The sequence below is a fragment of the Eulemur rufifrons genome, chromosome 2 (assembly GCF_041146395.1).
Source record: "Eulemur rufifrons isolate Redbay chromosome 2, OSU_ERuf_1, whole genome shotgun sequence".
NCBI lineage: Eukaryota > Metazoa > Chordata > Mammalia > Primates > Lemuridae > Eulemur > Eulemur rufifrons.
In genome coordinates, this window is record NC_090984.1 from 46,918,719 (window position 1) to 46,930,991 (window position 12,273).

The window sequence follows — 12,273 nt, forward strand, 5'->3', positions numbered from 1 at the left end:
GATGGGGAATCGGGTCTTACATAGTAAATCCATTCTAATAGTCTCACGTTCCTACAACTTTTGTTCCCTTCCCCAAAACAATGCCAAGATATTTCTGGTATTTCTACCACCTGTCCAAGCTTCAAGGAAACATGCCAACAAACTATTTAGAATTACCTCAAGTGTCCTGGCCAGAACAATGGATAACAGTTCATGAGTGAATGCCCTCATATGAATGACTTCTCTCCTGGAAGACTCATTTTATGCACTCTCTCTCTCTTCAGTCTTATGCTTTCAAGATCCACTCCCACCTATATCATCTTGATTCGCACATATTCTTCAGATCCTACAATTCCTTCAGGATGTAGGCTAATTCCTCCTGGAGGAGGACCTGTACTCGCCTGCTCAGGCTGTGCCGAGCTCTCACACTGGTTATCAGGCTGGAGGCAAAAAAGGGTGATGAAGCATATCTTGAGGAAAGCCAAGAGTCATCTGGCAACAAACCATTCTAGGTAAGTTCATATGTGGCCTCCAGGCAAAGGGGGGGCTGTTTTCCTCAGTAAAGAGAAAGGGACTGCTTCTGCTGACCAGGAAAATTTAGGGACAATTGGGAGCTCGACTTTGAGGCTCATCCACTCAAATATTTCTTTTATTTAAAAAAAAAATTTTTTTCTTTTTAATTATTATGGGTACATAATAGTTGTATATATTTATGGGGTACATGTGATGGTTTGATACAGGTATACAATGTGTAACAATCAAATCAGGGTAACTGGGGTATCCAATACCTCAAGCATTTATCCTCTTTGTGCTGGGAATATTCCAAGTCCACTCTTTTAGTTATTTTAAAATATACGATAACTTATTGTTGATGATAGTCACTTTATTGTGCTATCAAATATTAGATCTTATTCATTTTATCTAACTATATTTTTGTACCCATTAACCATCCCCACTTTATCCACCCCCCACTACCCTTCCCAGCCTCTGACAACCATCATTCTATTCTCTGTCTCCGTGAGATCAATTGTTTTAATTTTTAGTTCCCACATGTGAGTGAGAACATGTGAAGTTTGTCTTTTTGTACTTGGCTTATTTCATTTAATATTCTCCAGTTACATCCATGTTTTTGCAAATGACAGGATTTCATTCTTTTTTATAGCTGAATATTATTCCACTGTGTATATGTTCCACATTTTCTTTACCCATTCATCTGCTGGTGGACACTTAGATTGATTCCAAATCTTGGTTATTGTGAACCGTGCTGCAATAAACATGGGAGTGCAGATGTCTTTTCAACATACTGACTTCCTTTCTTTTAGACATATACCTGGCAGTGGGCTTGCTGGGTCATATGGTAGTTCTATTTTTAGTTTTTTGAGGAAACGCCATACTGTTCTCCATAGTAGCTGTGCTAATTTACATTCCTATCAACAGTGTACAAGGATTCCCCTTTCTCCACATCCTCGCCAGCGTTCATTTTTGCCTGTCTTTTGGATAAAAGCCATTTTAACTATCCAAATGTGTCTTGTCCCAGTCTTAATTTCTTCACATTTTTCCTGTCTTGAAAAGACTTTACCTGGGAAACCTGTTGAAGCTATGCATTCAGTCCCTTTTGCAGCTCTGTCTCTCTGGATCTCATGAAGAACAGGAATTGATAGTAGGAAAATGTATGTTCTCTTTGATTCTAACTGATGCTATTCGCTTCTGTGACTGTGCTTGCTTTTAGTTGTTTGATAAATATAGTTAATCAGAATGAAAAACAGGTATAAGAGCAAGGGTAACTCCATGATAGGCTAGGCTTCCTGGATGTGAGAAGCTAACAGCCTAGTTCTGCTTCTGTATATATGGCTTGCTGGCTTGGTGCTTAGCGTAAGTGGAGCCATGGCAGGCTTCACTAAAGTAAAGGAAAACAAGGCCCCGGGGAGGTAACCGCAAGTTACTTCCTGATAAAGGGCTGGAGAGTCCAGGGGCCCTCCAACCAACTAGGTAGATAAGAAGGGCAAGACATGATCAGCTCATGAAAGGCTTGTGCAGGGCGTGTGTTCCCAGTATCGCTTGTAACCCAAAACTAGAAGGTATGCAACAACAGTCCCCCACCCTCCGTCAGATACCCTCCCCTTCCCCTAAATGACGTTAACTACAACTGGCGCCAGCGTGAAAAGCCCGAAGCTTAGAGTCAACCAATCAGGAGCCAACGCGATCAGCCACTTCTAAAAGAACAAATAAACTAAAGGGGGATGGAGTGCAGACCAGTATGTCGTGTGCAGACTAGTGTGTCGTGTGCAGACTAATGTGTCGTGTGAAAACTAGCATACAGAAAAGTATAAAAGCTTAACCTTTACCCCAGGGCGGGGTCCTGGTTCGTGGAGAGGCCACTGCGTTGGCGCTCTGGGACTTGGATCCTAGCTCGAGCTAGCCAATAAACTCCTTTGCCTTTTGCAGCCTCGGTGACTCTGCCTCTCTGTTCCTAGGGCCAAAGGGAACCGGCTCTAACACTTGAACCTAATTTTCTAACCTGCTACAAGAGATGAGAGTCTCCTTTATGGCTACTGTACAAGTTCTCTGGCTTTCATATTATTCCTAAATTGGCAATTAGCTGATTTGAACTCTCATTTTGTTTTTGCAAGTTTTCCAACATTGTCAAAAACATCCAGTCTGTTCCCCAATCTGTATCATTACAGTTACTCCCGTACTAGTCAAATATAGCATCCACTTAGTATCCCAATTCCTTGTCGTCCACCTGCAACTCATCCCAGTTAACTGCAGGTGAAAGCTTTAGGGATCGTGATGCATGCCATTGAACGGCAGAAGTATAACCATCCTGCTTACCACCAGGAAAAACAGTTCCTATTGCCTTTAGATAGGTGAGCTGTTCTTCAAAATCCAATTTTTGGGGGTCTCCTTTTAAAGGCCACTCCTGGTACCAGCATTTTTGAGCCTAGGGTCCCCAAAAAAGCAAAATTTAAAGCAAAAAGATGTGGTTGATGCTTTATTGATTGGTGAAATTCCAGAGAAGGAAGTATGAGGGGGAAAGGAAGTAAGGTAGGGAGGAAGTAAAACAAACCTGTGCTACTAAGAGGTCCTCAGCTTCACTGCAAACAAAGATGGTTGCTTGATCTTCATCTCCACGGAGCACATGGGAAGCGATGGCCTCTCAGAACAACTCCTCACACAGAAGGAAGGGTGAGCAAGACTGGCTTCTCTCTGTCTCCTGTCTCTCACTGGTAGAGGTTACCCCACCGTAGGCATTAACCCCCACACTTCTGCTTGTACTGCCCAGCCCCCGCAGTGAGCTTCCTGGAAGCCAGAGCCCCTGCAGAGCGTTCTGGCCCATGTGCAGGTGCTTGCCTTTCCTCCTAGTCAGTACTACATGGGGGCCCTCCGTTTGTGGGGGCAAGGTGGCAGCAGGGGGTGTGGCTGTGGCTTTATGACTATAAGATCCCTCACCAGGTGTGGTGGCTCATGCCTGTAATCCTAGCATTCTGGGAGGCCTAGGTGGGAGGATCCCTTGAGGTCAGGAGTTCGAGACCAGTCTGAGCAAGAATGAGACACCGCCCCCCCCACCTCACTGTCTCAAAAAAAAAAAAAAAAAAATCCCTTATAGGGCTTTTTTGAGGATTTGGTCAAGGGTCAAGTACCTGGATTTTAGTAAGCACTCAGGAAATGTTAGCTATTATTACTGATAGTACTTCAGTGAATTTGTGTGTGCGTGATTGCTACATGATATGACTGGTAGGAGCATTTCTCCCACCCCTTCTAAGCTTTGTTAAGCACCAGCGTGCTCAGTCAGCACTCTGATACTGAGCCAGCCAAATCTGAGTGGTTCGACAATGCCACGGGCAGTCGGGCAGCCAAACGGCTTTGCTGCCAATCCACAATAGTGGTGACCACCATCCAATAGTATATAGCAATGCAATGGATCGAATGTTTTGCTTTTATAAAAATATGACTAGTGATAATGCCTTCCATTCTTTGGCCACCTAAATCATTCTTTTACACATTTAACTTGTCTCTGAAATCCACTAAGGAAATAAATTGATATTGGTTTTTGTTTTATAAATTACAGCTGTGTAGCTCAAGGACAGTTTGCCCATTCACAGAGTCATAGATTTGCTTCTGAAACCATGAATACAGGAGCCCTCAAATGTCAAGTATCTGGAGAATAATATTTTCTTTGGAAAATCTGCTACATTATGTTCTGAATTTGGTTAATCACAAAGAAATATCCTTCGCGTGATGAGTAATTCAATTCTGAGTCCTGTCGCCATGGAAAAGAGGGCTCTCTGCTCCAATTCCTCTTTCTCAGGCACTCAGTGCCACAGACATAATGTTTACTTCCCTTAAGGGAAAAACAGCTCTTGACAAGGGGAAATACAGTTTCAGCAAAAAACTTTCTGCTCTATATTTGTTAAGAATTGCTTCAATATCATGTTTTGATTTCTGCTTCAAATTTATGGAAAGGATTCTTATAGTCCGAGGAAATCTACTGATGAATGTGACAGACATGGACTTTAAGACAGTGACAGTAAATTTTGGGCTTTCAAAAAATATACCTCTTGCTTTTCTGGAAGCAAGAGTTGAGTTTTTAAAAGTAAAAACTGATCAAAGTTATTGAGTCTAATGAAAATATAAGCTGTGATAAATTTCCTAAATGATTTCCTGTTGATGACAAATGTTTACCATGATAAAACCATTTGTTGACCTAATTGCTCCTGTTCCTGGTTCTACATCACTCCCATTACCTGAGAACAGATTTGGCTCCATCAGTTCTGATCTTTGTCATTGTACCTTAAACACAGCGTGCAACTTCCTGTCTGAATCTGTCAGGCCACCTTCTTCAACTACCAGCTGGACCTAACCCAGCCCCTAACCCCACCCTTCTGAGCCTATCTCTGGCCCCAGGAGTCGGACAGGCAAAGACATGGAACCAGGTGCCACTGAAAAGAAATACAAGAAATTTATGGTAGAGCTATGCAGAAAGTATTTGTCTTAATCTGTTCAGGCTACTGTGATAAAATACCATAGACTGGGTAGCTTTTACATTTTCTTTTCTTTTTTTTTTTCTTTTTTTTTTTTTTTTTTTGAGACAGAGTCTCACTCTATTGCCCGGGCTAGAGTGCCATGGCATCAGCCTAGCTCACAGCAACCTCAAACTCCTGGGCTCAAGCAATCCTCCTGCCTCAGCCTCCCGAGTAGCTGGGACTACAGGCATGTGCCACCATGGCCAGCTAATTTTTTCTGTATATTTTTAGTTGTCCAGCTAATTTCTTTCTATTTTTTTTTTTTTTTTTAGTAGAGATGGGGTCTCACTCTTGCTCAGTCTGGTCTCGAACTCCTGAGCTCAAACGATCCGCCCACCTTAGCCTCCCAATTGCTAGGATTATAGGCGTGAGCCACAGCGCCCGGCCCATGGGTAGCTTTTAAACAACAGAAATTTATTTCTCATAGTTCTGGAGGTTGGGAAGTCCAAGATCAAGGTGCTAGCAGATTTGGGATATGGCGGGGGCCTGCTTCCTCATACATAGCCATCATCTCACTATACCCTCACTTTGCCCCAAGGACCTCTCTTGGGCCTCTTTTATAAGGGCACTAATGTCATTCATGAGGGCTTCACCCCCAGGTTCTACCTCCTAATACTGTCATCTTGGTGGGGGAGGTAGGATTTTAACATAGGAATTTGGAGGACACAAACATTCAGACCTAACAGTATTAAGCTTTAAGTTGGAAGATATGAAAGAAAAGAAAGTCAAGGAGAGAAGAGAACAAATATTCATTAAGCATCTCTATGTACCAAGGGCTTTAAAGTTAAGGCAGTTAATCTCCACAACCCTTTCACGAAGCCGTTACTATCTTCATTTGTATAAATGTAAGAACAGAGGCACTGAGAGCTTAGGGATCTTCAAAGTCTTTCAGGAGGTAAGTATAGATTTATTAGAGATAACTCAGTAGTTCTGTGTGGTGATTTTGTACATGGACTGGTGACATGAGTGGTAAGAAAAAGGACCGGAAAGCAAGATTTCACCCAGATAGTGAAAAGTCTTAAAACACTATGTCTTTTTCACTATTGAGGCTGGCTCAGGTCCTTGTTACCTCGGTAACTGAGGGCAAGCGTATTGAACTTCTCTCTGCATTTCCTTGTCTCTGGGGGGGGGGGGGGGGGGGGGGGGGTTGATTCCTGTCATACCTACCACAAAAGGTTTTATTAGTTCCATTGGGTTAATGTAAAAAGAAGAAATTCATACATAGAAAAACGCCATACAAATTCAACTCATTTGGCATAGTTTCTAGTACCAAAAATTTACAATCTGGTTGGGAGGACATGACATAAACACAACATACATAGAATAACTACAGAAGTGTAACTCAAAGTTTAGATGTCCAGATGTCTCTAACATCTTCCAGCCTACTGAAGAATTCCCTATCCTTTTAAGATATCATGAAAATGGTCTTCTGCTCCCGTCCTATATATAATGAGAAAAATTAGCATTGTTCCCGACATTTCTGAGGTATCTTGAACACCTTACCTCTCTCCTTATAATCTACAGCTCTATTTAACTCCTTCTGCTGAATGCTCTATCCCTGTTGCCTGGGCTACCTACACCACATCATCTACATTGGACACTTTCTAGATTTTTTTTTTTTTTTTTAGAGACAGGGTCTCACTGTCACCCAGGTTAGAGTACAGTGGTGTCATCATAGCCCACAGCACCCTTGAACTTCTGGGCTCAATTGATCCTCCTGCCTCAGCCTCCCAAGCAGCTAGGACTACAGGCTAATTTAAATTTTTTTTTTTTTTTTTAGAGATAGGGGTCTAGCTATGTTGACTCGTCTGGTCTCAAACGCCTGGCCTCAAGTGATCCTCCCACCTCAGCTTCCCAAAGTGCTGGGATTACAGGTATGAGCCACCACACCTGGCCCTACATTTTTGAATTCTTCAGAATACCACTGGCACCAGACTATATGTATAGTACATTTTTACTGAAGTTGTGAGGCCAAGGATGATAAGGTTTACAGCAAGGTAAATATTAGGTATCTGTGCCTAATGTTCCTTGCTTATTTCTGCCTCTGAGAAGTCCTTACTGGCCATCTCTTCACAAACAGCACTAGTTCAGCACTATTTGACTCTATTTTTTTCTTTCTTTTACCTTCCCCTTTTCTATCTGCTACCCACAAACCCACTCCAAACTCATATTATACTTACGTAGCAATAATAACTAATACTGACTAAATGTTCATATCAGGCAGAATAAGTGCTTTATGTACATTTTTTCATTTAGCAGACATTTTCTCTCTCTTTGTTTTGCTTATTCAGGCCCAAGCTCTTGGAATTTCATCTTTTTTACTCCTTCAACAAATATTAAATACCTTTTTTTTTTCTTTCGATAGGCACAGTGTGATGCTAGCTCCTGGGGCTTTGGTAACAAATAAAACAGACTTGGTCTCTGCCCCCATAGCCCTCCATATTCAAAGAGCTGATCAAAGTAACTTGCTAAATAAAACAATTCTGTCTTTGAGGGAATTGCCAGCTTTTATAGCAACCATTTTTCTACATGCTACAATAGAAGAGAACAGTAAAACAAATAACAATATAAGACAAAAATACAAAAGATGCCACATAGCAGGATGTGATTGGCGCAGGAGTAGGACGGAAAGTATAAATACTTTGAGGTTTGAAGCTAATGGTTTTAAACCAAGGTCCACTTGGGTTAAACAAGTGAACCTTGAGACATTGGATTGGAGCAAAGGGAAGGCAAGCAGGGAGGGCTGGGACAGTATGAGAATAGATGTAGTGGTTAAGAGCAAGGCCTTGGAGTCAGACAGACCCTGGGCTCAAATCTCAGCTCTGTCACTTACTGTGTGACTCTAGAAAAACTACTTAATCTCTCTAAGCCTATTTTGCTCCTTTAGAAAAGTGGAATAATAATATCTTCCTCAGAGATATTGTTGTATGGATTAAATGGGTGAGATAAAGGGTGGGAGGGGAGCACAAAACAAAACACGTAAACTTAAGCAATACAAGAGTGTGATAAGTGCCAAGCGAATGTTCATGTGAAAAGGAGCAAAGGCTCTCTATGTTAAGGTCCTTACACTTTAACCACTTGTGAAAAAAATATTTTTGGAGCACCTTATCATTTACACAATGCAGTTTCCTTTCCACACATACATTATTAATTTTTCTAGCAACTTTTAAAGGTAGATATGACTTTGTTATGCAGGAATGGAAATGAGGCTCAGAGAGATTGAGAACTTTCACATGGCTTGAAAGGGACTCAAGCCAGGACTTTGACTAAATCATGTAGTTCCTAATCTTTTATTCCTGTCTTAAAAGGCAATTACTTAGCTGGGTGTGGTGGTGCACACCTGTAGTCCCAGCTACTCAGGAGGCTGAGGCAAAAGGATCGCTTGAGGCCAGGAGTTTGAGGTTGTAGTGAGCTAGGATGACACCACTACACTCCAGCCTGGACGACAGAGTGTGACCTTGTCCCAAAAAGAAAAAAAACAAAAGTCAATTACTCCCACACAGTTGACAGCTCTTTAGATGCTGAACAACCAATAGCTTAACCAAGGATTTTCATGGAGACTAGATCTGAACATCTAAAGGAATGTCAGAAGTGGGAGTCAAACACAAACTTGTCCACCTTAATTAGGCCCTAGGAAAAACTGGCCAAACATAAGTCGATCTAAATGTCCATCAATAGGGAAATGGGTAACTTATGGTACATCCTTACATGGAATACCATGAAATCAATAAAATGAATGAGGTGGATCTAGTAAGTACTGGCCTAGAAAGATGAGATGCCCACGCACATTAAGCAGAAAGGCAGGCTGTCGAACAAGACGCACGACAGAGCCTTTATGGTGCCCTGTTTAAGACAACAGACCACCTACCCACTCAGTGACTCGGCCTGCCCTCCCCTTTCCTCAGTCCGTGGTCTCCTTTCCACACTACTGCCCCCACACCCCAGCATAGCCCCTTTCCACAACTTCCATTTCTCCTGATCCTCCCTTTCTTTTTATCTCAGGACGTTTTCCCACTCTCTTTTTCAGGCCCCTCTCCCTCCTCCACCTCCCCAAACCCCTACCCTTGCCCAGGAAGACGAGCATGTGGAGGCATGCGCATGCGTGTGGCATCTCCCCAGCGCAGAGCGAACACGTTTGCCCCGCCCCCCAGGGCGGAACCCGAGAGCGATTGGTCCCCGTTTCTGCATCCCATGATTGGCGGGCCCTTCGCACCCAACCCAGAGGGTCCACTTCCGCTCAGATCCCGTCTGTCCTACTGTGGGAGTGTCTCTTGGCCCAAGGAGTACCCCTTGCATTTGCTGAGGTCGTACAGCCCCCATGCTTTTCCTGTTCCCTCCCGCTTTGGAGACTGTTTTGCCAACGCTAGTGTGAGATAGTCATGCTTCCCGCATTTGCAGCCAGGCCCTCTAAGGGGGAGAGCTCAGACCAGATTTACTTAAAGTGGGAAAGTGAGAATTAGAACTAATTAGCCAGCCCTCGCACCAGCAGGGAGAGATAAGGAACTCCCTCATTCCCACATGCTTCCTTCTGTGAGCTAAATTTCATACATAGCTCCATAAATTGATAGCCTTGAACTCGGCTCCCTAAATTATAATAAGAGTAGCTAACCTTACAGGTTACAGTGAGCAGTCACTGTTTCGATCCCTACAATGGTATGAATGTTTGTTCCCTCTGAAACTGATGCAGAAATTTAATCTCCAATGTGGCAATATTGAGAGGCAGGGCCTTTAAGAGGTGATTGGGTCATGAGGGCTCTGCCCTCATAAATGGATTAATGGGTTATCACTGGAGATGGGAGTAGGGCTGATTGCTTCATAAGACAACGAAGAGAGACTTGAGCTAGCACACTCAGCCCCCTCGCCACGTGATGATGCCCTGTCCACCTCAGGATTCTGCAGAGAGTCCCCACCAGCAAGAAGGGTGTCACCAGATGTGGCCCCTTGAACTTGTCCTTAGCCTTCATCACTGTAAGAAATAAATTCCTGTTCTTTATCAGTTACCCAGTTTCAGGTATTCTGTTAAAAACAACAGAAAACAGATTAAGACAATCTCTTTATAACAACTTCACAATGTTTACCTATAAGGTAGGTCTCACTATCGCCATTTTACAGATGAGGATGCCAAGGCACAGACAAGTTAAGGAATTTGCCCAAAATCCTCCTAGTGATAATTGGCACAACCCGAATCAGAAGAACTCAAGTAATCTTGCCTAGGGTCCGGTACCACCAACCATTGCATTCGCTACCTCTCAGAAAGAAACCAGGCACAGGGTAAAATTAGTTCGCAGTTCAAGAAGCAATTTATTGAAGCTTCTTTTTTCTTTTATGTCAAGTTTGGAAAATATGGGAGAGAGAATAGGAATAGACTCTTGAGAAGAAAACCCAGAGGTTCTGAGCTCAAAGAATTGGGAAATTTAGAGGCGGTAGAGTAACTAAGGGAGCATACAAGTACCTACATCCTTTAAAAAAATTTTTTTATTGAGGTGAAATTCACATAACATAAAAGCCATTTTTAAAGTGAACAATTCAGTGATGGTACATTCACAGTGTTGCACAACCACCACCTCTATCTACTTCCAAAATATTCCCATCACCCCAAAGTAAAACCCCATACTCATTAAGGAGTCACTCTCTAATCCCTCTTCCCCCCAGTTCCTGGCGACCACCAATTTGTATTCTGTCTCTATGGATTTATCTATTCTGGATATTTCATATAATTGGAATTATACAATAATAGGCCTTTTGTGTCTGGCTTCTTTAACATAATGTTATCAGGGTTCCTACATAGCATGTATCAGTACTTTTTATGGCTGAATAAAATTCTAGTGTATATACATATGGCAATTTGTTTATCTGTTCATCCACCAATGGACATTTAGACTGTTTCCAGTTTTTGACTATTGTGAATAGTGCTGCTATGAACATGCACATACATGTACTTGTTTGAATACCTGTTTTCAATTCTTTTGAATACATATGTAGGAGTGGAATTGTGAAGCCATATGGTAATTCTGTTTAACTTTTGAGGAACTTCTACATCCTTTTGAAGCCCTTCATTAAGGCTATATTATTAATATTATAAGTAATATTAAATATAATAAATGTTAAATATTTTGAATAAAAATTTCGCAGCCTCAGCACTGATTTGGGGCCAGCGGTGGGAGGCTGACCTATGCATTGTAGGACTCTTAGCAGCAATACCAGCTTCTAAACACTAGATGTCAGTAGCATCCTCCCAGTTGTGACAGCTGATACCATCTGGAGACTTTGTCAAATGTTCCATGTGACACAGAATTGCCCCCTTTCCCACTAAAAACTAGTGTTTTAAAGGATTCCCTGTAAACTTGGAGCAAATATGACTGGCACTAAAGTTGAATACTAAAACAAAGTAATGGCCTTTAAGAAATGGATATTCCTTAGAAGTTTGTATACAGGACATATTTTTTGTTTACTCTGTAATGATGTTAAGGACTTTGCAGATTTACAAATGTGTAAAAACCAGAAAAATCTTATTAAATTTTCATGTACCATTCATATGTAACTTTGGTAATATAAACCAAGCTCATCCACAGAACTCTGAGAAATATAGCTTCCCCACCCTCCCACCCCAGGCACATACTAAATCAGATTTAGAGCACAATGCATCACATAATTTTTAAGATGACAACTAGAAGGAAGATTTATAAGATCTTTTTGATATGATAATATTTATTTTTCAAATAAAAGCTCGGGCAGGGCCCACAAGAAATTTCCTACTTGGTTCAGCCAAATAATGAAAGACAAATGCTAATTTTCATTATTGGGATACAGTGAACCAAAATGAATCTTTGACATTTACTGTTAAAGATCTTGGTGAGTTAGTTGGAGAGTGGGAACCCTGAGTATGTAAACACTTTTTCCGTCAAAAAGCTGTTAAAATCAAAACCATTATGGCAATGGACCAAGCAGCCTTAGGCACAGACAGCATTGGTGTAGAATCCACAGCAGTTAGCAAGGGCCATGGCACTGAACTCCTTGTCTTCCCAGGGACCGGAAAAAGAAGGAGGGTTGGTGCCATTCAGAGAAGTACTGAAATGAAAAGCCAGAGAGATACATGTTGGGTCAGATAAAAACAAGGCAACAAAAACATTTCAATAAATTATACCAAGCAGCTGAAAACAAAAAACCTATAAATGGGACCATATGCCATGACCAAATAAATTGGACTTAATTTAATTCATTTCTCATTCATATCCAAGACAATACTAGCAAGAAACTCCATATGACATGT

General features: G+C 41.8%; 1 protein-coding gene across 1 annotated transcript in view; it reads right to left on the reverse strand.

The window, feature by feature from the left end:
- Window positions 1-11,907: 11,907 nt before the first annotated feature.
- The window catches only part of SLC28A2 (solute carrier family 28 member 2), a 42,245-nt gene continuing 41,879 nt past the window's right edge, over window positions 11,908-12,273 (reverse strand). Inside the window, exon 19 of the mRNA XM_069460503.1 lies at window positions 11,908-12,071. Coding sequence (XP_069316604.1) covers window positions 11,954-12,071 — 118 coding nt within the window. The 3' untranslated portion in view covers window positions 11,908-11,953. The remainder of the gene's footprint in view (window positions 12,072-12,273) is intronic.